At 40.0% G+C, this 26501-nt stretch overlaps 2 protein-coding genes across 2 annotated transcripts; both read right to left on the reverse strand.

Moving 5' to 3' along the window:
• Positions 1 to 3108: 3108 nt before the first annotated feature.
• LOC114820988 (BTB/POZ domain-containing protein At5g41330-like) lies at positions 3109 to 4912 on the reverse strand. The gene has a single exon (XM_029092483.2). The coding sequence runs from the start codon at positions 4718 to 4720 to the stop codon at positions 3299 to 3301; it is 1422 nt and encodes a 473-aa protein (XP_028948316.1). The 5' UTR covers positions 4721 to 4912; the 3' UTR covers positions 3109 to 3298.
• Positions 4913 to 22344: 17432 nt separating this feature from the next.
• Positions 22345 to 25332, reverse strand: LOC103454767 (uncharacterized). Its single transcript, XM_029092607.2, has 2 exons — positions 24932 to 25332; positions 22345 to 23993 (listed from the first exon to the last, which is right to left on the reverse strand). Exons 1-2 carry the CDS (start codon positions 25043 to 25045, stop codon positions 22746 to 22748), a joined length of 1362 nt encoding a protein of 453 aa, XP_028948440.1. The 5' UTR covers positions 25046 to 25332; the 3' UTR covers positions 22345 to 22745.
• Between the last annotated feature and the right edge of the window lie 1169 nt (positions 25333 to 26501).

The following is a 26501-nucleotide window of genomic DNA, read 5'->3' on the forward strand; positions in this document are numbered from 1 at the left end:
AAAAAAAAATTTGAAAAATTTATCAGAAAATCTCTGAATTAATTTAACATCCCCCTCCAATTCCATAGTATAACCTTGCATTGGGTCTTTTATTTAACCACATGCAATATTGAACGTGGGGTCTGGCGAGCTGGCAGCTACGATGTGGAGCCAATGCGCAATGCCATCTAACCATTATCCACAGGGCAGGACGGGGAAATCATTATCAGTAAACTTGTTTTATGTAAATTAAATTGCTCTCTCAGAATTGAGGGTTTGTAACTCCAATATTAGAGCTCTCACTCCATATTCAATACTAGAATATTTTTATTTGTGCTACTATTTGTACCATCTCAATTTACCATCTACGATATCATCTCTCTAAATTTGAAAATAATGTTATTTTGTACCATCTCGATTAACCATGTGTGTATCATATATTCCTAATAGACGGGAGATGCACAAAGTGAGCAAGGCAATCAGCATTCTTTTTCATTCTCTCGTGAAAAAGCTATAAAAGGTCGTACCCAGTGCACAAGGCTCCCGCTTTACGCAGGGTTTGGGAGAGGTGAATGTCGGCTAGCCTTACCCCCATTTATGGAGAGGCTGCTCCCAAGTCTCGAACCCGAGACCTACCGCTCATGGGCGAATGCACTTGCCATCGCACCAAGTGCGACCTCTTCTCGTGAAAAAGCTATAACAAGAAAAAATTTGTATCGCTCAAATAAACAACCGGAAATAGAATTATTACGAGTCGAGTCACAATCAGGGACGCAACCAGAAATTTACCTTCGGAGAATATAAGGTTTAATAAAGACTCACAGCATGTTGGCATGTGCGGTTTATAGTCTATAGCTGTTGAGTACCCCATCATGTTTGAGCTCATAAAAATCTGGTCTGCAAAAAAGCATGCGGAACTGCATAACAACGATGATGAAAGTCCGTTTCACCAAAGCCGGAATATTAAAGGCCGGCAAATCGGGTGGCGAAAGAGCAGGAAGAAGATCACAGCTTAAGTTCTGAATACAAGAAAGAAGGTATTGACACTTGAATCCACAAAGCTGGAATTCTGATAAAAATCGAGCTCTCGAATTCTGAATACAACAAAGTGTCTTGCACATATTCTTACCTGAACCAAAATCTTCGGAGTTAACCGATGTGGGATCCTTGCACATGTTCTGGATGGCCAAAGGTCTCTAATTTACTTGAGTGATCCTTGGATAAAATGATCAGCATCGCATATATCGTAACTGCTAACCGGTGTCTAAGGACGCTTCCAATATTCTTATGCATCAAGCAAATTCTGCTGTTTTTTGCACACACATGACAAACCAATAATTTAAATCACAAAACAAGGTCATCGACGTTGATTGTATCCCAAAGAGTATAGATTCCTAAGAGTGAGGTGACACGTATGTGCGTCACCCAGTAGATTCACTCAAGATTATATAATGAGATGCAAGAATCAAGAGTTCAAGATAATAACACGAAGTGAGCAGCACACATATGCAGGCCCTCTACAAACAACTAGAAGCAGGACCTTTGGCGAGAATGAGTCTCAGATTGATAGGAAGAGAGACTTTGCATGGGCTTATAAGATGTTGGGCTGCTCCTCATATTGTCAATTGGTTTTATGGTGGAACCTCAACTTTCTTCAATAACTACTTATGTTTGTGTTTTCCTTCTAACCCAGTCACCTCTAGAACCTTCAGCTCCGCGACAGCAAATCTGGCTATGAACAACCACAGTACAATTGTTTTGTGTTTAAGGATTGGGCTTTCGGTCTTGAAACAGTAGTTTGATAAACCAGAATGACTTGAAGATTAGGAACTCAGTTAAAGAAAGAAGCAGCATGGAGAAAAACGAAATCTGCATAGGAACGTTGTTATGAAGCAAATAATTACGGCATACCTCATGCATCAAAACCCTTAATTAGTGCCGCAGAATCACATCATGCTGATATTGCTACGCTGGTACACAAGCAGCAATTAGCAGGGGAGATGTTTGAATTCTCTAGTTTCCCTGAATTTTGACAGCAATGTTCAACCAGAATGTGTACTATCTAAATACATTCAATTTTCTCATTGGGTTTCATCCAAACCATCACGTCTTGCCGTTTTGCCGTTTTGCCGTGTTGCACAACATCAAGAGTGTTTATAATGTGAGCAACTGCTCCAGGTGCCTCTTAATCGGGAAGTGGCACGCCCAAAGCAAAATGCAAAAACAATACTACGAGAAAATCTACCTGATATGCTGCAACTGTGGTGCCTCCTGCATCGCCCTTTCTCCCTTCAACCAGTTCCCTTGCATCGAGGCTCCAAATTTGAAGCTTGTAAGGTTGGTGGAAGAGACCTTATTTTTCCTTTAAGCAACTTACCTTCTTCGTTTTTGACACCTTGTAACACATCCTTTACCAAGCAATTAAACAAGCTAGTTTGAATTATAAGACAAAGAATAGAGCTAGAGAACAAAACCGTTGAGAAATTAAAAGGTCAAACCACAACACTGGAAACCAAAACCATATTTTCATCCTAAACCTTTCCAAAATTCCTGTAAACAGTGTCTTTCTGTTTAAAATACCACATGTTTGCAGATAGGCATAGTCAGAAGCTGACATGCGTATTATAGAATCGACGCTTCAGTATCAGAAAAATAACACGCCGATCAGCCTGGTGAGGACTACATTTGTAGACATAAGAAGTATTTCAATAAGAAGGAAACAGCTAAGAGGACACACATAATGGTCAGATAAATGTTTAAACATCTGTGAATAGCCCAATCAGAAGGAACAAGGATACGAAGGAAACAGCTAAGAGGACACAAATAATGGTCAGATAAATGTTTAAACATCTGTGAATAGCCCAATCAGAAGGAACAAGGACATTCTCTACTTAAACCTTTATACAAAATATTACAGACATGAAAACAGAGTCACAAGCTAAGCACATCAGAATCCGATAATATCATAATCTCCGCGGACTGTATTCCCTCCGGCTGCAGGTCATGATCATAAAAAATGTAGAAAGAAACTGAAACTTGTCAATGAAGGTTCAGTGCAAGGAAACAAAGAAAGGGGTAAATACTAAACAACTGTTGCAAACATCAATGATATAATTTGAACTCATTAAATTCCTTGAATAAAATGATTTATAAAAGAATTGGTAAACTTGCTAATTAGCACAGCAAAAGAATGACATACTTCACAAGCTACAAGACCATTTACAGACAAATCGAGCTACAAAATAATGTTACAACAAAATGTGACTCATTCTGGATGTTTTTTTTTTATCAATAATATCATCCCCTAATTCAATTGGGATCAAAAACCTCTAGCTGAATTCTGCCAGACCTCAACAGTTTGCTGATCCTTCCTGGTCATGAACATCTTGTTCCCCCCGAAAGCCATGTTCGTTATCCTCGAACCTCCCATATCCTTCATTCTCCCCATTAAATTCTTCCTAAAGAGCCTTTCCTCCTCCGTCCCATTTTTACTGCTCTTCTTAGAACCCACCACAACCTCTGACCATAGCTCTACATTCCCTCCCGTGCTACAAAATACTTGGCTTCCATGGCTTTCAATCTTGCACCCGGAACCTTCCTTCTTCCCGTTAACTACTTTCTTCGCTTCCCCAAGAGAAACCCATGGATTCTCCGCACCCATACTTCTCAAATCCGCAAAGAACATCCCGCCTGTATTCACACCAATCTTGAATATTGATGACAAGTTATCCGAAACTGTGACATCCGAAAAGCAATCAACTTTCTCTTGTATTTCCCAAACTACATTGCCAGACCTTGTATCCCAAAATTTAATGTTACCCAAAACTCCTGAAGGTCCACTGTGAGACCCGGACGCCATCAACAGACCGTAGCCCGAAACCCAATTCAGTTTCGTGGCCGGTATTGCTGAGTTAATCTCTGCACCATAAATTTCGTAATGACCAATCTCATTAACAGGGCTCAAGCTATTCAGATCATATATCATTATTGAATTCGAGTTCCTCCGAGCGGATTCGAAACTAGTGAAGAGAAACTCAGGCGACGACCCGATTGCTTGTACTGTTGACCCGGACCGAGTCACATTCTCCCAATTCAGAGTCTCCTTAACAAACCCATTCTCAAGGTCGAGAATCTGGAGCCCAGAGAAGTCGGTGGCCCCCACCGCGGCCGTCCTCGGCGATATCGCCAGCATAGAATCGACGGCGGTGAATTGGGTCAAAATCGTCGACTTTTTCCTCAGCGACCAATCAAAAGACGTGATTTTGCTGCCGTGAGCTACATGAACCGAGCCAAACGGCGTCGTGGCAATCGCCGACGGCGAGTCTCGGCCGTTCAAGGGCAAAATCAACGACTTTTCCAGGTTAAAAGCATCGAAATGCGATGGGTTCGACAGCGAATTCATCAGAAACGTTTCGATGCCATAAAATTGGGATTCGAAAATTAGGTCCTGGATGTCTAGGGATTTGGCCTTCGAGGGCAAATTACCTGTTCGAAGAAGCGAGAGGAGGATGGAGAAGAGCTCCGGGTCGCGATCAATGAACGGCGGAGCGAGATGAGCCGAGGCCGACTCCGCAATCCGGGAGAAGAGCGAGTCCGGCCCGGCGAGGTTTAGGGTTTGCTTGGTGGTCTGGAAGAGCTGGCCGCCGACGTCTATGGTGGCGATGTTGGACTCCAACTTGGTATGCTTAAACCCGTTTCTTGGAAGCACAGAATCGGCGGCAGGCGGCATGAACTTGAGCATGTTTTCTTCCCGAATTGCGCCTCGAAAACCTAGTTTCTCAACGACCCAGAAGCGGAAATGGGCTGAGGAATAAAGGGTAGGTTCTGAAAGTGGAAAAGGGCGGCGGCGGTGGAGGTTATGAAGGAGGTGGAGTTTGGTTGGTGAAGAAGTTATGGGGAGGGGGTTTGGTATTTAAGGGGTCCAACTTCTTTCTCTCTGTGTTTTGTGGTCAACCATGGGTGGTAGTAAAACTTCAAAAAATAAAAAATAAAAAAAATCCTAAATTCTTTTTTTTTTTTTATTTCATATTTTATAATTTTTCACGTTTTCTTTGTGTCATTTTTAAGAAGTTTCCTGCTGGGGGTATCGACGATTTGAAAGTCAAGGGTCAATGAAGACAGGGAATCTCTGCGGCAGGCGTCCTATATGGGGGTAAATTGGTAATTTAAAGTTGTTATTGTTGTAACAAACGAAAACGGTTGTTGAAGCCGTCCAACTTGGACCATGTAGTAATAACTAATATCTTGTTTGGTTGGAAGTTTGGTATATAAGTGATAAATTAATTATATATAAGCTGTATTTCAAAGAAAAATAAATATAATATATATATGCTGTAATGATAGCTAGTTTTTTGTCAGGTAATGCTAGAAGATTAAATTTGAAAACTAAATTTATAAAACTAAATTATGTGTTACCAATTGAAAATGAATACATTTATCACTTCTTAAGTAATAATTTAATCGTCAACTTTCACGTCGTTTAGCTTACAAATTTGATCTCCTCAACATTACCCTTTTTGTTCAGAGTAATGAATTTTGTGAGATCGTCATGTAAGTACATGTAAGTATGTGGTGTAAAGTAGCGGCTTTGCTCTGGAAAGAGGAAAAGCATATGCTCCTCTCTAACTTGGTTTCTAGAACATTATTAATAATAATTTATTATGCCATGTTTTTTTTATTATTACTAGCATATGAGCAAATGCAAAGTGTGTGAGAAAATTTTTTATTTTTGTTTTTGAAATAGAATGAGAGAGGAAGAGAATGATGGAGAATTTGGGAGTGGGAAGTTGTATTTTTTTGTTTTTTTGTTTTTTAATTAGAGATATGTTAGGATTACATGTAAGTGAGGCTTTGAAAAAAAAACAATAAAATTTGGTTGTGTGAAATTACATTTATGTCCCATATTTCTTATTCATGTTCTATTTTAATTAGAAGGTTAAATTGGTAATTTTATAGGGTTTTGGTTGACAATGAGTGTTTTATTAATTAGTAAATATTATAAATAATTTATTATGCCATGTTTATTTTAATTGTAACTGAAACAGAAAGAAAAATTCCTTCAATTACATTGTTCGTTTAGGACAAGTGATATCGGAGATTTAGGTAATCAAGCGGGCATTGAGTGGAAAAGTGAATGTTTTTTTCTTTTGGGGTAACATAAAACGGTGTTAAATTTCAAGATATTTTTTACTAATAAGTATTCTAATAAAAAACTAACAATTTGGCAACAAAACCGCTCATGCTCGGTAATGCAAGAGAAGTCATTAACAAGATACTGAAAGTCGTGAATATTTTTGGAATTGTAATAACCATTCTGCCAATTTCGTTGAGATAAACAAGACATATTCTATCATAACTCGTTCTTGCCAAAAAAAAAAAGTGTAGTGCCAATAAATCCGTGAGAGAGAATTAGGTAATCGAGCGGGCATTGAGTGTAAGCGATAATGTTTTAGAGCAACAATTGTCATGCGGTAGTGTTTTTTCTTTTTGGATAATAGGAAATTGTATCAAATTTCGAAGTGTTCTTGGAATATATTTTACAAGCAAAAAGTTCAAAAATAAATTTAGGTTGACTTTTATGCACGACGAACTTAATTCGTAAAAATACAAAAGAAATGTTATTTATACTCCATATTACTTGCTCCGTTTCCTGAAAGGAAGAATAGAGTGAGATACTTAGTAATAGTCAACTAAGAAACAAACAATTTCAATAGGCCACCATTGTTGACTACTACAATTGTCATGGTTTCTGAATTCTAGAACACTTGGCACAATATGAATTTTCGAATTCACCCCTAAAACCAAAAACTTAGGGCATGGATCTTTATTGTCGCCACCATTACAGCCATCTAAAGGTCTCATTAGTCCATTTCTTGAACTAGATTTTCTTCGTTTAGAAGAATCTTGGTTTTGGCTCACCTTTCTTTTTCCCCTTACCCCCCTGTAAATGTAATGATCACAATTTTGTTAGCAAAAACCAAAAGCCCAAAGACTAAGAAAAAGCTAAGGGATTGTTCGATAATTATTTCGTTTTTAATTTTCAATTTTTGTTTTCACATATTTAAAATTGAGAACTAAAAACGACATGGTGACTGAGGTATACAAAGTCGAGTCCTTCTTATTCTCGAGCATTAGCAAATGACAATATTTATATAGACCCGTGTGTTTACTTTTTCTTGGCTGACTTTCAAGCATTGGCTTTCTGGTTGTAGTCACCATTGCTTTGTTTCTCTGTTGTTTGTATCATATTTGACCAATCCCGAAACTACTGAGCACCGGTCAACGTTATATCGTCAAGGACCCAAAAAACTTTCCCTCCAACCAGGAGGCCAATCACAGTGCGACATGTGTCGACATTAAAAGCCAATCACAGCGCGACACGTGTCAACATCAGAAGCCAATCACAACACGACACGTGTCAATGTCAGAACAAAGCTAGAAACTCTTCTATAAAATGAGATCATTCTCCCACAATATTTCCTAATGTCATTTGTACTAAATCATTCACTAGTACTCACAAAAGGAGAGCTTGAACCTATGTACTTGTGTAACCCTTCACAATTAATGAGAACTCCTCTACTCCGTGGACGTAGCCAATCTGGGTGAACCACGTACATCTTGTGTTTGCTTCCCTATCTCTATCCATTTACATTCTTATCTACACTAATGACCGGAGCAATCTAGCGAAGGTCACAAACTTAACATTTTCTATTGTACCAAAGTCCTCACTGATTTTGTTCATCAACATTTGGCGCCGTCTGTGGGAACGACACTTATTCCACTCTCTTCAACTTTGTTAAGTTGGTTTCCACCATTTGTACACTCTCTTTTGACCAAGTATCCCTTTCCAACACGGGGAGCGAAAGAAGCCACAGCACACAGAATGACAGCCCTCTTACACCTGGTGCAAAGCAACGAAAGAAGGAATAAAAGAAGGTTGTTCTTCAGGCTAAAGTCGATGAGCTGGACGCTCAGAACAACAAGATAGTGATGAAGAATGAGATCCTCCAATAGCAGTATGAGAAGGTCTTCGAGATGCTCCACGAGGCTAAATATACTAAAACACAAGAACTTATCACCCCTATGGAAGTTAACCATCAACTGGGTGCCCCCAACACGGAGGGTCATTTGCCCTTGACATGGGTATTCCTATTGAGGAGCGAGCTACTCATCGAAATGGTGACCAACATAAGACTTCTCTCAACCCAGCTGCTTTGACCCGAAGCAGGAGGAGTGGAGGAAGGCACCTCCTTACAAAATGAGTGCAAGGATCGAAAGCCGTCTTTCGCGACTGTCGAGACTTCCTAAAGCAATGTCGAGACAATCCCATCTAGGTAAGCTCGAAGATCAATGACCCAAGGGTCTCTGAAAGACTCGGTCCCCTCCCATGTCTCAGGCTAGCTACCAATTTGGGGAAGGGGCAACAAGTCCTAGAGAAACACGAAGGTATAGAGGACTCAGAGATGTTCTGACAGACATACCTTAGAAGTCACTACGACGAGTCTAGGGAAAAATCACATGCTCTTGATCAAACCTTCCAACTTCCAAGAGAAGATAGAGATTTACGAAAGAAAGCTCCAGTGGTACATAACTCCACTCAGGACCCTCTTGTCCTACAACTCCTTAAGGAAGTAAACAAGTTGAAGGCCGAACGACAAGCTGAGATACCAGATTGGACCAACCTAGGCCTGGCCCTTTTACAAGGAGGATCCTCGACACCCCCTCCAAGCAAAGACAAAGCAGAAGCTTGGCTTGCAACTCTATACTGGAAAGAATGACCTGATTGAACACCTTAACCTCTTTGAGTCCACCATGGCATACCGGATGCACACCGACGAAGAGCGATGTCTTCTCTTCCCTTTTACCCTCTCTGGCGAAGCTCTAAACTGGTATTGCCGTCTTCCACCTGAGACGGTAGACTCATTTGAGGAATTGAGAAAACTGTTTGTTTTTCAACACATTTTCCAGACCAATCGCTTGCACTTTGCGGATAACTTATACACTATTCGCCAGAAGCCAGACGAGTCATTACGTATGTATGCTGGTCGCTTCAGCCATGAGTATTCTCGTTGTGCCGAGGCAGATGACAAGACCGCCCTCAAAGCCTTCACGGCAGGCCTACGTGATTGTTTCTTTAAGTACATGATCAATGCCAACACTTGGAAGACTTACTCTGAGGTGATGGCGCAGGTATATAACTATATCTCCACCGAGACAAGGACATACCAAGAGAAACCCCCAACAACCATCCCCTATCAGCAAGTGGGGAGTGGAAGCCAGACCCACCCAAATGAGAATACCTCAACCTTCCAAACGACAGCGGTGCCTCCCCTTACCTTACTTAATACTTTGCTAAGTCAACAGACATATCAATCTCAGGGAAAAAGGAAAGATTTTCATCCTCACCAGTCTCATTTTAGTAAAAAGAGTAAGGGACACTGTCGTGATAACCAAGGGTATCGCCACGATAATGCCCGTTCCCAGTCTATACATGACCAAGTTATAAAGACCAGCCCAGATTAAGCCAACTTGGATCTTCATAGTGGCAACAGTCAACCCGACGATCCTCGAGATGACTCTTTCAGCTAGCAAGCATAACCCGCTGAAGAGTTTGAGAAGGTTTCTATCTCAAAAAATTATCCAGATCGCGAGGTGAAGATTGGCACCACCTTGTCACCACTCATTCGGTTGGCATTAATCTCCTTTTTGCAATAAAACACTGAGGTCTTTTCCTGGTCATACGAGGACATGCTAGGCATCTCTCCCGATATCATATGTCATCGCTTGAGTATCGACCCCAAGACCAAGCCGGTGAGATAGAAGCGAAGATCTTATAACGTTAAACGATACGAAGCAATGAAGGCAGAAGTTAAAAAACTCAAAGGCATAGGCTTCGTCCGCAAAGTCAATTACCTAACATGGGTAGCAAATATGGTCATTGTTAAGAAAAATCCGACCAAAGAAAGTCTCTTGCTCTAAAAGGCCTTGTGGAGAATGTATGTCGACTACATCGACCTAAACAAAGGATGCCCGAAAGATAGCTTTCCTCTTGCTTACCAATCATCGTGCTTACCAATCATCATCTTCGACAGATACTCCAAAGTCCTGACACTTCGGGGCGAATGATCAAATGGACGATAGCATTGGGTGAGTTTGACATCTCCTACCAACCAAAGCCAGCTGAGAAGGGCCAAGCAGTGGCCGACTTCACATATCATGTTGACATTGTTTCTACGCCTAAAGAAGTGGTTTCATTACCCTCAAAAGCTCAAAAAATAGAACCAACAGCCCCAGCATGGAGTCTATATGTTGATGGCTCGTCCAACCAACAGGGTTGTGGAGCAGGACTAGTCTTTATGACCCCTGACAAAGTGGCGATAGAGTATGCTCTTCGTTTCAAATTCAAGACGTCGAACAATGAGGCCGAATATGAAGCCCTCCTAGCAGGCTTACATTTGGCCAAACACCTTGGGGTTAAACGAATTGATATCTTCAGTGACTCCCAATTGGTGGTTAACTAGGTCACCAACAACTTTGACGCTAAGGATAGCTCCATGGTAGCATATCTGGCACAAACACAATTGTTGCTCAAGCACTTCCACTACCAGATCACCCAAATTCCTCGAGCGGCAAACAGTCATGCAAATTCTTTGGCTCGCCTCGCCTCAGCAGTGAAAGACAAGATTGGGAAAAAAATTCAGGTTGAATTGTTGGCAGCACCAAGCACCATGGCTACGGAAGTGTGCAACTTACAACAGGAGGAGAGTTGGATTACCCCGATTTATAGATTCCTTGCTCATGGCACCCTTCCAAATGACAAAGTCCAAGCTAAGCAGATTCGATACCAGGCTACCCATTACTTGATCATTAATGACCAACTCTACAAGTGGGGTTTTAACCAACCATACCTAATATGCCTTACGCCCGCAGAGGCGGAAACTATCATTCGGGAAATACATGAAGGAGTCTGCAGAGATCATGCTGGATCTCGATCCCTAGCACACAAGGCTTTTCGCCAAGGATATTACTGGCCAACACTCCACCAAGATGCCATCAGAATATCCCGCTCATGTGATAAGTGTCAACGCTACGCAATTATTCCTCACTCCCATCCCGAGCCGCTCACTCCTATGATCAACCCTTGGCCCTTCCCCCAATGGGGACTTGATTTGATCGGCCTAATGCCTACGAGGAAGGGCAAGGTTCGCTATGCAATCGTTACAGTTAACTACTTCACAAAGTGGGCCGAAGTATAACCCTTGGTAACCATTACTGAGGCAAAAATAGAAGACTTCGTATGGAAGAACATCCTTTGCAGATTCGGCATTCCTAATGCGATAGTCACTGACAACGGGCGACAGTTTGACAACAATAAGTTCAGGATGTTCTGCTCTAAGTTCAACATCAACTTATGTTTTGCCTCCCCAGCTCATCCCAAGTCTAATGGACAAGTTGAAGCCATCAACAAAATAATCAAGCGAACTTTGAAAACCAGCTTGGACAAGGCTAAGGGTTGTTGGCCAGAATTCGTACCCCAAGTTCTTTGGTCATACCGCACTTCGTATCGAACATCAACAGGAGAAACCCCATTCTCACTTGCATTTGGTACAGAGGCAGTTGTCTCAGTTAAGCTTGAGCAAGCAACGTTCTGAGTCCAGAACTACGTGCAAAACGAAAATGACAAACAACTTACCCTCAACTTAGATCTAGTCAAGGAACATAGAAACCAAGCTCACTTGAGGAATGTCACCTACAAGCAACGCATCTCCAACTACTATGACTCAAGGGTCAAACCTCGTTCTATCAAAGTAGGGGATTGGGTATTGAAGAAAAGATTACTCTATGACAGAGCCTCAAGTGAAGAAACACTTAGTCCAAACTGGGATGGACCGTTTGAAGTTGTTGGCATCAGTCGCCCTAGCTCCTACAAGCTTAGAACCTCTGATGGCAAGACCATTGGCCATCCATGGAACGCTGATCACTTGAAGTACTATTACGAGTAAACTCACATTGTACAAGTGTTAAGCTTCAGCCGTTCGGCATCCTATGTAATGAAGACTATTTGGAATGAATTCAATAAAGAGGTGATTTAGACAACTCGATCCTAATCCTCTTACATTCCTAGCAATGAAACACTCAGGTTCAAAGCTTCAACATGAATGCTTCCAACATGAAACAAAGTCTATGTTAATAAGACTATACAAATAAACGAACAGCTTCACAATATATTCGTTCAATCATATATTCCAACACATTCATACATAAGCCAACTGTGCTTCGAAAGGGTTCAACATACTTTGTGTCATTCGACACTTGCTACAATGTGCCTCGACACCTTGCCCTTATTCTCACCACCAGGTGATGAAATGTGAAGAAGGAACTTATCTTCATGCCACCAACCAAGTGATGAAATGTACAACATGTACTCTCCTTCATGCCACCAACCAGGTGATGAAATGTACAACCCGTACTCTCCTTCATGCCACCAACCAGGTGATGAAATGTACAACCCGTACTCTAATATCATTTGGCAACTTGCCACTCATGCCACCAACTAGGTGAAGAAGGAACTTATCTTCATGCCACCAACCAGGTGACAAAATGTACAACCCGTACTCTAATATCATTTGGCAACTTGTCATTCATGCCACTAACCAGGTGATGAAATGTACAACCCATACTCTAATATCATTTGACAACTTACCACTCATGCCACCAACCAGGTAAAGAAGGAACTCATCTTCATGCCACTAACCAGGTGATGAAATGTACAACTCGTACTCTCCTTCATGCCACCAACCAAGTGATGAAATGTACAACTCGTACTCTAATATCATTTGGCAAATTGCCATTCATGCCACCAACCAGGTGAAGAATGAACTCATCCTCGTGCCACCAACCAGGTGATGAAAGGTGATGAAGGAACTTACCTTCATACCACCAACCAAGTGATGAAAACAACTCACCATTCATTCCACCTACCAGAAGACAAGTGGTACAACTTGTACATGTGAACTCCTAGCATTCACAAATAATCAAAAACCCTCAAGCTTAATAACTCAACTAGGGGAGCACTTATGCCCAACAAGAATTATAGTCACCAATAAAGTCTTATTGCAAGCCAACAACAACTTCAGTGCATGGCATACGAAGATCAAGCTATTCAACCCTATTCCATCTGCTTCAGACATTTCCCCTCTGTAACAATGCAAACACTACAACTCGTAGAAAGTTTCACACACTTTTGATCAAGACAGTGTAAAGCAAAACCAATTTATGGTGCCAACAATTGCTTCATCAAAGGAGTTCAACCACAATTCTCAAAAGCTTCACACACTCTTGATCAAGACAGTGTGAAGCAAAACCAATTTATGGTGCTAACAAGAGCTTTATCAAATAAGTTCAACCACAATTCTCAAAAGCTTCACACACTCTTGATCAAGATAGTGTGAAGCAAAACCAATTTATGGTGCCAACAAGAGCTTCATCAATGGAGGGCAACCACAATTCTCAAAAGCTTCACACACTCTTGATCAAGACAGTGTGAAGCAAAACCAATTTATGGTGCCAACAAGAGCTTCATCAAAGGAGTTCAACCACAATTCTCAAAAGCTTCACACAGTCTTGATCAAGACAGTGCGAAGCAAAACCAATTTATGGTGCCAACAAGAGCTTCATCAATGGAGGGCAACCACAATTCTCAAAAGCTTCACACATTCTTGATCAAGACTGTGTGAAGCAAAACCAATTTATAGTGCCAACAAGAGCTTCATCAATGGAGGGCAACCACAATTCTCAAAAGCTTCAGACACTCTTGATCAAGACAGTGTGAAGTAAAACCAATTTATGGTGCCAACAAAAGCTTCATCAAAGGAGGGCAACCACAATTTATGGTGCCAACAAGAGCTTCATCAAATGAGGGCAACCACAATTCTTAAAAGCTTTACACACTCTTGATCAAGACAGTGTGAAGTAAAACCAATTTATGGTGCCAACAAAAGCTTCATCAATGAAGGGCAACTACAACTTGTAGAAAGCTGCACACACTCTTAATCAAGACTGTTCGAAGCAAATTCAATTTATATGGTTTGTCTAAACCTTTTACTACTACAAGGTGTGGCTTGCATCACAATCTCTTGCTCGACAGTGTGGAAGCAAAATTTGTTTATGTTGTCTCTCCCACATTTTCAAATTTCTAGTTTTCCAAAAAAAAAAAATAATAATAATAATAGTAATAATAAATTGGGAAATTCAACAAAGCTTCATCAATGGAGGATAACTACAAATTCTCAAAAGCTTCACACTATCTTGATCAACATAGTGTGAAGCAAAATCAATTCATTGTACCCAACAAAGCTTCACCACAAAAGCTTCACCAACAAAAGCTTCATCAATGGAGGATAACTACAAATTCTCAAAAGCTTCACACTATCTTGATCAAGATAGTGTGAAGCAAAATTAATTCATGGTACCCAACAAAAGCTTCAACTCCAAAGCTTCACCTACAAATCTTCAACTCCAAAGCTTCACCTACAAAAGCTTCAACACAAAAGCTTCACCTACAAAGCTTCAACTCCAAAGCTTCACCTACAAAGCTTTAACACAAAAGCTTCACCCACAATAGCTTCACCCACAATAGCTTCACCTACAAAAGCTTCACCCATAAAAGCTTCACCAACAAAAGCTTCACCAACCACAAAAGCTTCACGTACAAAAGGTTCACCTACAAAGCTTCAACACAAAAGCTTCACACTATCTTGATCAAGATAGTGTCAAGCAAAATCAATTCATGGTACCCAACAAAGCTTCAACCTCAAGGCTTCACCTACAAAGTTTCAACACCAAAGCTTCACCTACAAAGCTTTAAAAAAAAAAATATATATATATATATATATATATATATATTCGGAAATTCAAAAATTCAAAAATTCGAAAATTCGAAAATTCGAAAAAAAAATTCAAAAAAAAAAATCGAAAAAAAAAATTGTATAGGCCTCATCTTCTTTGGGTCTAACAACTTTCATAACAAATATATATGAAGGAAGAGTTTTGGGCTAGCACTTAGAAAGGAAATGCCTCATTCGTCAACTCCCTCAACCGAAGACTTGGGGGACTCCTACCATATGCTACTGCACCATGATACTCGAAAGTCTCACGACCACTCAGTGACTTGGATTTTTCAAGTCTCCAACCGAGAAGTTTTCCTTACTCGGGAAATTAAGGGAGCACTACCTCAACATACATGCTTCACTCACAAAGCTTCAACATACAAGCTTCAACAAAAGAAAAAACTCAAAGAACTTAGTGAAGAATGTCTTGGTGTGTTTAACACAATACGTTGAAATGAAGCAAAACTTGTTTATTGATATCTCCGCTAAGTTACAAATATGTACATATACATGAATCAAAATAAACAAACAAGAGGGAGCCTTCACAAAGGTTGCCCTGAAGAAGTATCAGCAATCTGCAGAGCCCCAGAAAGAGAAGGTACTGGAGGGTGATTATTCGAAGCCTCATCATTAGGCAGAACCCCAGAAGGAGGAGGCACCAAAGGTTGATCATGTGCGAGCATGTGCAACTGTTTATTCTCATGCTTGTGCCCTCTGATCTCTTGTTTGAGACATATTAGACACAAAACCTGCACACTGAACAATGAGAGCCAGAGAATCCTTAACAGTCAACTCATCAGACCGTTTGGAAAGTAGTCTATTATCTTTGGGAGTAAGAAGGTTCTTGGCCACCACCGCAGCTGTCATATCATTCTTCATCACAGAGTCCCTAATGGTAAGAGGACCAGTAAGGGATAAGAAAGATGGGCGCCATATGTTGTCTTGAGAGGGCATGGCTGCCTCTTTACCAAAGTTCAAGTCAAAATGACGATCGAATGGGCCAGACATTCTCAGAAATGATGAAAGAGAAATGAGGTGCAATAAATCTCTGAAGTACAAAAATAAGGGGAAAATTCCTACAAGCAATAACTATTTGAACGTATTTCTTGCACACAATTGGTGCGCCTATAAAAGAAAGGGCAACAGGGCTGTTGGTTCAAAAATCGAAAAGGCACCACTCTCCGGATTTCGAGAAGCAGATTTTCCTGAGTAATATGTCAACAATCCCCACACGCAACATCAGCTCCTCAGGTACCACACATAACTTTGCCAAAGATCTCTGACAAAGTTTAGACACATAAATTTTGAAGGTCCAGCTACCCTACTATTACCCACAAGGGTAAAGGAACAGCACCACTACTTGATAATTGGAAAGTCTCTATGTGTGTCAACCTCCATGCTCCGTGGCAAGGCAAACTGGCAAAAATGCCCAACCTTTACTCACATTCGAGAAAACACTCCCAACAAGATTGCTTGCTAAAAAATCGAAGAGGCACAGCTCTCCGAATCTCGAGAGCCAGACTCCCAACATGATTACTTGCTCAAAAATTTAAGAGGCACATCTCTCCGAATCTCGAGAGCCAGACTCCCAACAGGATTACTTGTACAAAAATCAGAGAGGCACCGCTCTCCGAATCTCAAGAGCCAGACTCCCAATAGGATTGCTTTCTCAAAAATCGAAGAGGCATCATTCTCCGAATCTCGAGAGCCAAATCCCTGACAGGATTGCTTGTTCAAAAACCGAAGAGGCACCGCTCTCCGAACTTCGAGAGCTAGATTTCCTTGGATAAAGCTTGTCTACAATCTTCACACGCAGCATCAGCTTTCCAGATACCACAGACCACTTTTTCAAAGTGCTCTGACAAAGTTAAAACACATAAATCTTGCAGCTCCCACTACATTGCTATAACCGAGAAGGGTAAAGGAACAGCGTTACCACTCGTTGTTGGGACAATTCCTATATATGTCGACATTCATCCTCCACAGCCAGGCAGACCTGCAAATAAAAAAAATGCTCAACTTTTCTTCACATCCGAGAGGGCACTCTCAGCAGTGTCTCTTGAAATACTCAGCTTCTTTTCCCCCCAATAATACCTCTGCAAACAAGCCACACCAGAGCAAGAGTATCTCATATCATCAGGGTTAAAAGCAAGAGTATCCCATATCATGTTTTTTCCCTATCTTTTCCTTTGGCCTTGTTTTTACCTACAAGACAAGGAGAAAGAGAGCAATCAGTCAGCACTTGGAATCAAGCTTCCAGTCAGGAACTGACTGCCTGGAACCCCTTGCCTGATTACTTACCTGGCATTGCTCTCAAGTACTCATCTTCAACATCTTATGCTTCCAGAAAAGATATCACATCTGCCCGAGGAACAGATAGGGTAAGTGAGAAGGATACAAGGAAGCATGTGGAGACAAGCGCAACAGAACACGTGCCATTTCATCTATTACTTTGTCAATAGCAAAAGTATCCCATATCATCAAGGTCGAATGCACTCTTGATTTGATAGACTTGTTTTGACCCTCAAATTCTTGAGTCGGCCTTATACTCTGGAAGAAACCAGAAAACCCTCCAGCCTAGTTCAAGAATAAGCCTGTGGAAAGTTACTTTTTCAAAAGCAAAAGTATCTCATATCATCTCTTCTCATTTTTCTTCTCTTTATCCTTCATGCTGCCTGTAAGATAGGGAGAATGAGAACAATCAGCCTGAACTCGAAATCAAACTTTTGATATGGGACTGATTGCTAGGAGCTCTAATTGCTTATCTTGCATGTCACCTTTTTCGGCAGATCTCCTAGCTCGGCAACTTGGGGGACTCCTACTACATGGTTTGTATCGCGCTTGACCAAGCCTGAAACTACAAGTAAGCTTCAAGTGAAATTGAAACATTATCTTGTGCATCTCCACAGGTTAAAGATACCACCCATGGTTGGAGGAAAAGTACTTCCAGAGAAGATGTCACATCTACCTGTAAGACAGATAAGGCAAGTGAAAACGATATCACACTTCGGTACTTAGAAGTTTCGTGATTACTCAGCGGCTTGGATCTTGCAAGTCCTCAACCAATGAGCTTCCCTCACTCAGGAACTTAAGGGAGCACTGTTTGTACCATACTTGACCAATCTCGAAACTATCGAGCACCAGTCAACGTTATACCGTCAAGGACCTAGAAGAGTTTCCCTCCAACCAGGAGGCCAATCATAGCGCTACACGTGTCGACATCAGAAGCTAATCATAAGGCAAAACATGTCAAAATCAGAAGCCAATCACAACACGACACGTGTCAATGTCAAAACAAAGCTAGAAACTCTCTTCTATAAAAGGAGATCATTCTCCCACAATATTTCCTAATGTCATTTGTACTAAATCATTCACTAGTACTCACTAAAAGAGAGCTTGAACCTATGTACTTGTATAAACTCTTCACAATTAATGAGAACTCCTCTACTCCGTGGACGTAGACAATCTCGGTGAACCATTTCCCTGTCCCTATCCATTTACATACTTATCCACATTAGTGACCGGAGCAATCTAGCGAAGGTCACAAACTTAACACTCTCTGTTATACCAAAGTCCTCACTGATTTTGTGTATCAACAATGGTCAACTCATGTTTTGTTTTGAGCCCCCTTAAGGACTTAGAATCGAGGCGTACGATCCCGGCATCAGGGCACTCCCATATAGGTATCTTCGAGTCTTCTCAGTGTAGGACTCATTCCTTTGTTCGTACCTTTTTATAATAATTCTTTCACAATATTATTGATTAGTTATATGTTCTAAACATGTTTCCGCATTTGCGTATTTCTTTATATTTACATATTTTATTTACTTTCGTTTACCATTATCACTTGCATGCATGTTAAAATGGCTTTGTCATCCTCGGGTGTCGGTCAGCACATGTTCATCCTGGTATTTGGGGATATCGAGGTTAAGGCATGTCAGTTTCCAAACCTCCAAAACCGAAACCGAACTAGTAAGGTTCGGTTCGGTTCGGGTTTTTTTTATTTTCAGTTTTTTTATTTCGGTTTGGTGTTCAATCCCTTTTTTTCGGTTTTCGATTTTTTGAGTCCACCCCTAATTGTATGTGTCAACTAGTAAAACAATATAAATCTTCATCTGCAAGGAAGAGGTATAACTCTTCGTGCCAAAATAGGAAGAGATATAACTCTTCACTTAACAGTCACATGAAGAAAGACGTGATTTTCTTTAATAGATGTTGGAAGAAAGATATCGTTTAATAAGCTATGTCAATTTCTATCTAATGAACGAATATGGCTTTTGGATGCACACTTTCACCCAAATTGATTGGATCTCAACCTTCTGAATGGCTGTCATTCTCTTTTTTTTTTTTTTTTTTTTTTTTTAATGAACTGGAAACTTCGTTACTAGGGCCACAGCCAAAAGGAACATGTGAGAGCCCATAGCAGGCTAACTGGAAACAACAGGAACAAGAGAAAATAAAGGGAAAGGATAGAGACCCAACACGAAGGGCCAGGGTCCTCCCCTTGGATCATCTCGAACCGAGGGCCAAGCCAAAGAGCTCGTGGACCTCACTAGACAAAAAAGGGCCAAAGGGCCAACATGTCGGGCCCAGGCTGGGCCACATGCTGACGTCATATTTGATTTTTTTTTTTAACAATTTTTTTTTTATATTAAGTAACATGAAACAACATTAAACAATATTAAACAATATTAAACAACATTAAACAACATAAAAAAATTAACAACATGAAACTTAAACAACATTTTTAAAAACATTTAACAACATGAAAATTATTGAAAATTCATAACATAAAATTATTGAGGTAATTTAATTTAAGTAACCATAGCAATTCAATTAAAATAATAAATTATGTTTGGCCCTATGGCCCTTTGGCCTTCGATTAGAGATGGTTTTTTGTGACAGGGCTATGTTTGGCCTGGCCCTCGGTTGAAGACAGTAAGAAATATGGCCCTACAATGTTCATTAAAATATTAATTTCTTGGAGGGCCAAAGGGTTAAAACGAGTCATCTGGCCCTCCTTCAGTTGGAGATAGTCTTACAAACTCCTAACAAAAGCTAGCAAGGAGGACATGGTAGTCCGTCCTTGTTCAGAATACCAACAAACGAAGATGGGGGGTCTTTCGACCCAGACAGAGTCACTTATCTCTGCACCATAATGCTTCGCAACATGGTAGTCAGTCATTCTCTTCTATAAATACCCAAATATCATCAACATCCAATTCAATCTCTTATTTCTCCTTTCCCTCCTCCAACAAAATTATACAGTTTCTTTTTTAGAAAAGTCTGAAAATTTCAGTTCTTGCCTAACTAAAATTCCAAACTTTGTTATATACTAAAAATGATTTACTTTAGACCCGTTAGGAAACTCAAATTTTAGTCATGCCATACCTGAAAAATGAAGATATCTCATCACCATAGAAGGAGTTGTTTATCTCATACCCATGTATTCTTGGGAACTTTTAACGAAAAGCTTCCGATACTGTTCACTTGAACAAAAAATCATATTTTTACACTAAAAAGTCAAATCATGGTACAATTCACTTTACCCTTTATTTTGTTCTTATCGGTAAAACTCAAAGTTTTCAAGTCATTTTCATTAGTTTTCCTTATATTCTTATTCTTCAATTCTTCTCATACTCATTATTTCTCGTACCCATACCATGTAAGTAAATATGCCCTTAGAGGAGAGAAAAACAAATATGGAAAAAACTTATAGTTTGAAGCCAAAACTTAGAACGAATAAACCATATGCTGGAAACAACATATCGAGAAAAATAGAACGAATAAACGTTACATCTTTCCATATGCATTAATTAAAAATGCATCTGGCTTAGGTTCTACGGGCATAGATAATCTCAATGATTTAGTCTTCATGTCAAAAACATATCTCGTCAACACATCTCGCACAAGATCTACTTCACTTCCAATAAACAGATCATTTAGCCATACGTGTAAATATGCCCTTAGAGAACATGTACATAGATAACACAATTGATGATTTCGTAGAATAATTCATCAAAATGATAAATGATCACTTTGTTTTCTTTTCTTTTGTTTTTTCGTCCTGCAAGTAAACTAATGATTACATGAACCATATGGGAACACTTCAAAAGCAGTATGTTTTGCAAAGATTTTTAGTAGTGACACCACCTCACAATCCATCATCAACATCCAATTCAATCTTTCATTTCTTTCATTTCTCCTTTCCTTCCTCCAACAAAATCATATAGTTTCTTATTAGAAGAGTCTAAGGGAATTTAAATTATTGCCAAACTAAAATTCCAAACTTCGTTGTATTCTGAATATTTTACTTAGACCCTTTAGCAAACTCAAATTACAGTGAGGGCAAATGTCACTTCAAGGAAAACATATTAACGTGCTTCAAGGTCATTAGTCTATCAAATTATCAAAGTACGTTTTAGGATGACATACTTGAAAAATGAAGGCATCCTTATTACTGCATAGGGAGTTGTCTGTCTTATATCCATTTGGTTGTTTGTTTTGAGTTTTTGCACTTTCCCAAGAGATCAAGTGGGTAAGGCCATCTCCAACCAATCCGGCCAGAGGACCAAAGAGCCGAAAAATAGCTTGAAATGACACGAAAACTGTCTCTAACCGAGGGTCAGGCCAAAGGGAAAATGTGATTTCCCAAGCTCCAAGCCTTTGTCAATTATAGAGATCTCAATATGTATCTAAATTTGCTTAAGCCTCTGGTGGAAAAATGTATTTAACGTTTTACGTTCATATTCATAGGCTCAACTTCTAAAAACGTATCTTGGAAAACTATGCTTCACAATATTTTAAATTTAAGTTGTTGTAGTTTTTAAATTTAAATAATAAATTATGTTTGGCCTTCGACTGGAGATGGTTTTTTTTTTTCACATAACTATGTTTGGCCTATGACCCTCTGACCCCTCGGTTAGAGATAGTAAGAAATATGATCATGCACTGTTCATTAAAATATTAATTTCTTAGAGGGCTATAAGGCCAAAGAGAACCCTCTAACCTTCTTTCAGTTAGAGATGGCCTAATACTACCACCAGGGTTAAAGGGGTTGAGCAAAAACAGACTATCAAAAAATGGAAAGAACCAAATTATTACCAAACGGGCCCTTTAACGTTTAAGTGGTCTTCGGCCCCATACATATGTTTAATATTTGCTCGAGGTGGTCAACGGTCCCATTTGGATTTGTTTGGCCAACGAATTATTATATAACAAAATTAGCGTAATGAAATCGAACGACCAATTTCTCCAGCAAATACAAATTGTGAGTGTCAAATGAACACGTTTTCTGTATGGATCAATCTATTGATATGCAGATTAATTCGCATAAAGCCATATACTCTCTCGAGGAAACTAATTCCGAACATTGCTGCTACTAAATTCCCCTCGAATTAATTCCGAAGGAATGCACCAGTAAAATCATGTTAGTATCTCACTCATCAAGTGAACCGACGTTAAAAAGACTCAAAACTAGAGTTGTAAGAAATGCGATAAGGAAAATGAGTCAAAGATACAACTTTCATCAACTAGCAGTCTACTATCGTTCATTTAATGGGAGCATCATCCTTATCTACTTGTATTGTAATTTATAATGCATAAAACACATGAACCTATCCAAAAGCTGACACTAATCTGTGGTTTTATACTATCCATACCTGTCTTTAGAGCTTGAATTCCAGGTCACCATGTACAAAAAGAACAGCTTTAGACCTGGCTCAGTCATCATCTACAGATTTCCCAATCTATAACCCAAAATTTGTCGGTAATTTGAGGCGCTGTGGCACTAAGCGTCAACCGGTTTTGAAAACCAAAATCCATGCCTTACCTCCAATGCTCCATGGATAGGGAGGCATTGAGCAAGATGTATACTAGTTAACTAACACCCGGCTGCATCATAGGGAAGAAAGACCAATTCTTTGGTGGCCCATTTTCCTTCGGACTAACCTTCTCATTTGCCCACCAGTCGGAACCAATAGTATTAGAGCTGCCTGAATCTCCTCCTTCGGCATTGTCAAAATTAAATTCCTTATTAGAACCAAGTGTGATGGATCGCTGCTTCTGATGCAGTTGTGCCTCCTCGTCGGCCACTGCTGTCTCTGGTGCCTCACTGGATGTCTCAGGAGCAGGGCACTCAGAACTGCTCGCTGCTTTGCTAGGATCCTCTTCGCTCTGGGCCTTTTCTGCTTCTTCTATAGATGTTGATGCAGCTTCAGCTAATGCCAGAGTCTTCTTTTCCACACATCTTACAAATGCTTCAGAACTTAACCCAAATGAGACCCTATGGTTGATCACAATTCCATTATTCCGACCTCTATTGTTTGATCGTGGATTTAATACAACCTCAGGGGTGTGAGGCTTTAGAGAGAAACCATCAGAAGCTGTTGACCTTGCACCATCAGGGGTCACAGAACCAGAACCTAGTCTTGAACCCCAATCACGCGTGGAGAGAATGTCAAGGTTCAAGAGCTTAGGAGGATCACCTGCTCGGAACTCCAGGAAGTGAGGACCACCAACAGCAAAGTCACGGTCTGGGAAAGGAGAAGAAGTACCAGAACCCGAGATGCCCGAGCTTGGCGATATAAGCTGACCAACTGGGCTTCCAGGGTAAAGTTGGTAAGATGGAAACTCATAGTGAGATAATGGGAATCTCTGACCGCCTTCACCATTCCGGAAGTGAGGATCAAGAAGCTGAGCAAATGGAACCTCGGGCGAGGAAGGTGTAGTCAAATGAACAGACTCGGGAGGAGGAGTGAAGGGAGCAGTTGATGGTTCAGTAGTAAAGGTTGAGAAAACAGGTGGTGAGACCAACTGGTTTTCGTGAGCATAAGGACCGATAGCAAAAATTGAGGCAGGCCCAGGGGAGTACATGCTGGCTGAAAGAGAGAAAAAACCAGCTGGTGATTGTGTGGCAGAAGGAGGTTCTGATTGAAGAAACGATGCAGGAGAGGATGGAGGCGCAACAAAGGGAAATACAATTGAAGGTGCCTGGATTGAACTTTCCGCTCTTGGAGCATGACCTCCAGTATCCGTTGTTTCTGGAACAATGTGCCCAATTCTCTTTCTGTGTCTTTGAAATCCAAAACACCAATATGTGCTCAGGCAACTCCCCCATCCTCTCTTCTGCATTAAACCAAATTCATGATTAAAACAGACATTTAATACAATAAAAACAGCATTAGTTGTCGTTCCACACTACGGATAGTTACGAACAATTTGAGTCTATTACATCATATCAGTTTGGGATGCTGAATCCAAACAGCTGCTGCGTGACCTAAGAACAAATTCTACTCTCAACTTAAATAAATTAGCTTGAATAAGCATAAGTGGTCCCTTTTTCACTATTAGCCTTAGGAGTCTGCTTTTATTAACAAGAGAAGACGCACGTCCATTTCACTCTTAACTCATTTATTCATCATTCGTTCTTTCTCTTTCCATATACGTTTTGTATAAACCACGATAGCTTTCTCCCTCCCTCGCCTTCTGTCAATGTTGAATCATTTCCACCGCGGAAGCTCAATACTTAGTAGTTAAAACTTAAAACTGAGACTCCCTATCCACTACAATGACAAATTATAATTCAGAAGGAAACTTTTTCTTCCTTTTTGTTTGTTTGTTTGTTTTTTTATTCATTTGGCCGCAAGCGAGACCAAATGAAAATCACTCAATAATCCCAAGAAAATATCTTATCATTTCTAAAATTTTGTAACCAAAGCTCCATGCTTTTGCTAAAAGCAGGTCAACTCCTATGAAATTCTATGGAGATTTCCACTTCCAAAAGCACTTTCCAGACCAGAAATTTTCCAAAAAGGCAGCTCCAATGGATTTAAAAAATACCCAATTTATAAAAAAGAAATCAAATTTACGTAACCAACAAGAACAATGATTCACATAACACAACTGGATCTTAAATCTCTCTCATAAAAACATGGATTAAAATAAAATTTTAAAATTTACCAGGACTAAAGATTAACAACTTGAAATGCCTTCCAAACCAAGTCCAATCAACATATTCAGAATCAATAAAAACCAACAAAAATAACATTTTGTGAAAAAATTACCTGAACGGTGGCGTGAGGCGCACGGTTCTCCGCGGCTGCGATCGCGGTGGCAGCTGCGTTTATAGTCTCCAAAGTGGTGTTCCCAGTTCTCGAGTCTCCATTAACCCCCCTCATCTCCGCTTCTCTCTTTCACCGGAACTCGCCGTTTTTCATCGGACTTCCGACTCCCGGGGAGAAAATAGTCGGATTTTCTAGATAAAATTGAACAAACCAAACAACCCAGAACAGGAAACGGAGAGATCAAACGAAAATTTTGGAGACTTGGGTATTGAAGACTGAATCGGGAAATGGAAAAACGAATCAAAAATCCAACTTTTGTGAGTCCCCGAGATTTGATTGATTTTTCTCTATACTGTGTGCGCGTGTGTTATGTAGAAATTAATAAAACGATATTTAGTGGTAAATATATTTATATATTTGTTTTAATTAAATATTTTTGGGCGACAACTTTTGGGGTCAAACACGGCAATGACTTTGTTTTGTGTTGTGATTTTGAACACCTCTAAATTATGATTGGGATCCCATTTTACTGAAATACCCTCGTTTCTCTTTTCATGGTTATACTAGTAGCAAACTCAAGCACTTAGTACTACGATCTAGTAATATTCATCTTCACTTGTTTGAGAGAATTTAGGTGATTCTTGACAAAGACGAATTTAAACCATATTATTGTTAGCCTATTGTGGGCTTAACTCACCCTCTCAACCCCATAATGTAGATAATATTGTTTGTTAAAAAATAAAAATAATTTCCGACGAGTTTTCAAGTTTTCATTCGGACCAGTCAACTTTAAGGTTATTTTCCGGCAATCTCCGGCAACCATTGGGCTTCGAAATAGGTATAATCTTATTCTACACTTTCCTATCTTCATTTTGATATATTATAGGTCGAATTTTGTTAAGAAACGATTAAGTTACGAAACTTTGAAAATTACCTAAACTTTCTGCCAAGAGCTCCGGGACACTTAACGGAGTTTTTTATGAAATGACCAAAATGATGGATGGTGGACAATTTCAAGGACCACTTTTATCGAGTTGGAATCTCATGGATCAAAGTAATGAGTTATACAAATCTCAAGGACCATTTTGGCGATTTACCCTAAAATGAAGTAAAACCCTAAATTAAGAGGTAGCCGATGCAACAAGTTAAACAAAGTTAAGATAGCTAATCGTTTAATTAACCTGTTGAAACAATATTTTTATATTTCTTTTAGGATAATACTTAGACACTGACTGGTTAGGGTATAGTTTTACTGGCCAGAGGCCACCAACAAATAAAAGACACATGTCAACCAATACCTTCTCTAAATCTATAACCAAACAACCATTCTCTCCTCCTAAGACTTTGCTGTTTGCCTCCACCAAAACATCTTTCGTCGAACCCAGCCTTGCCCACTCATAATCCAACCCTCTCTTTCGCCATGGAATGACATTTGCACCTACCCATTCACAGGTCGCGACTCACGCCACCTTTCTCTCCTTGCTGCCATGGTTGCATCGAAAAAAAATGGTGGATTGGGGTTGGGGAGAGAGGCAGGAGGAAGAGACGCGAATGTCGTCAACGGAGGATT

Source organism: Malus domestica, chromosome 14 (genome assembly GCF_042453785.1).
Source record: "Malus domestica chromosome 14, GDT2T_hap1".
In the NCBI taxonomy this organism is placed as follows: domain Eukaryota; kingdom Viridiplantae; phylum Streptophyta; class Magnoliopsida; order Rosales; family Rosaceae; genus Malus; species Malus domestica.

What these genes read in the sequence shown, in the direction of transcription:
- LOC103454767 (XM_029092607.2), bottom strand. Translation starts at nt 25,045, where the DNA reads ATGAGGGGGGTTAATGGAGACTCGAGAACTGGGAACACCACTTTGGAG. An exon ending in CGCCTCACGCCACCGTTCAG is followed by an intron (nt 23,994 to 24,931) that starts GTAATTTTTTCA and finishes GGTTTAATGCAG; the next exon opens with AAGAGAGGATGGGGGAGTTG.
- LOC114820988 (XM_029092483.2), bottom strand. Translation starts at nt 4,720, where the DNA reads ATGCTCAAGTTCATGCCGCCTGCCGCCGATTCTGTGCTTCCAAGAAAC.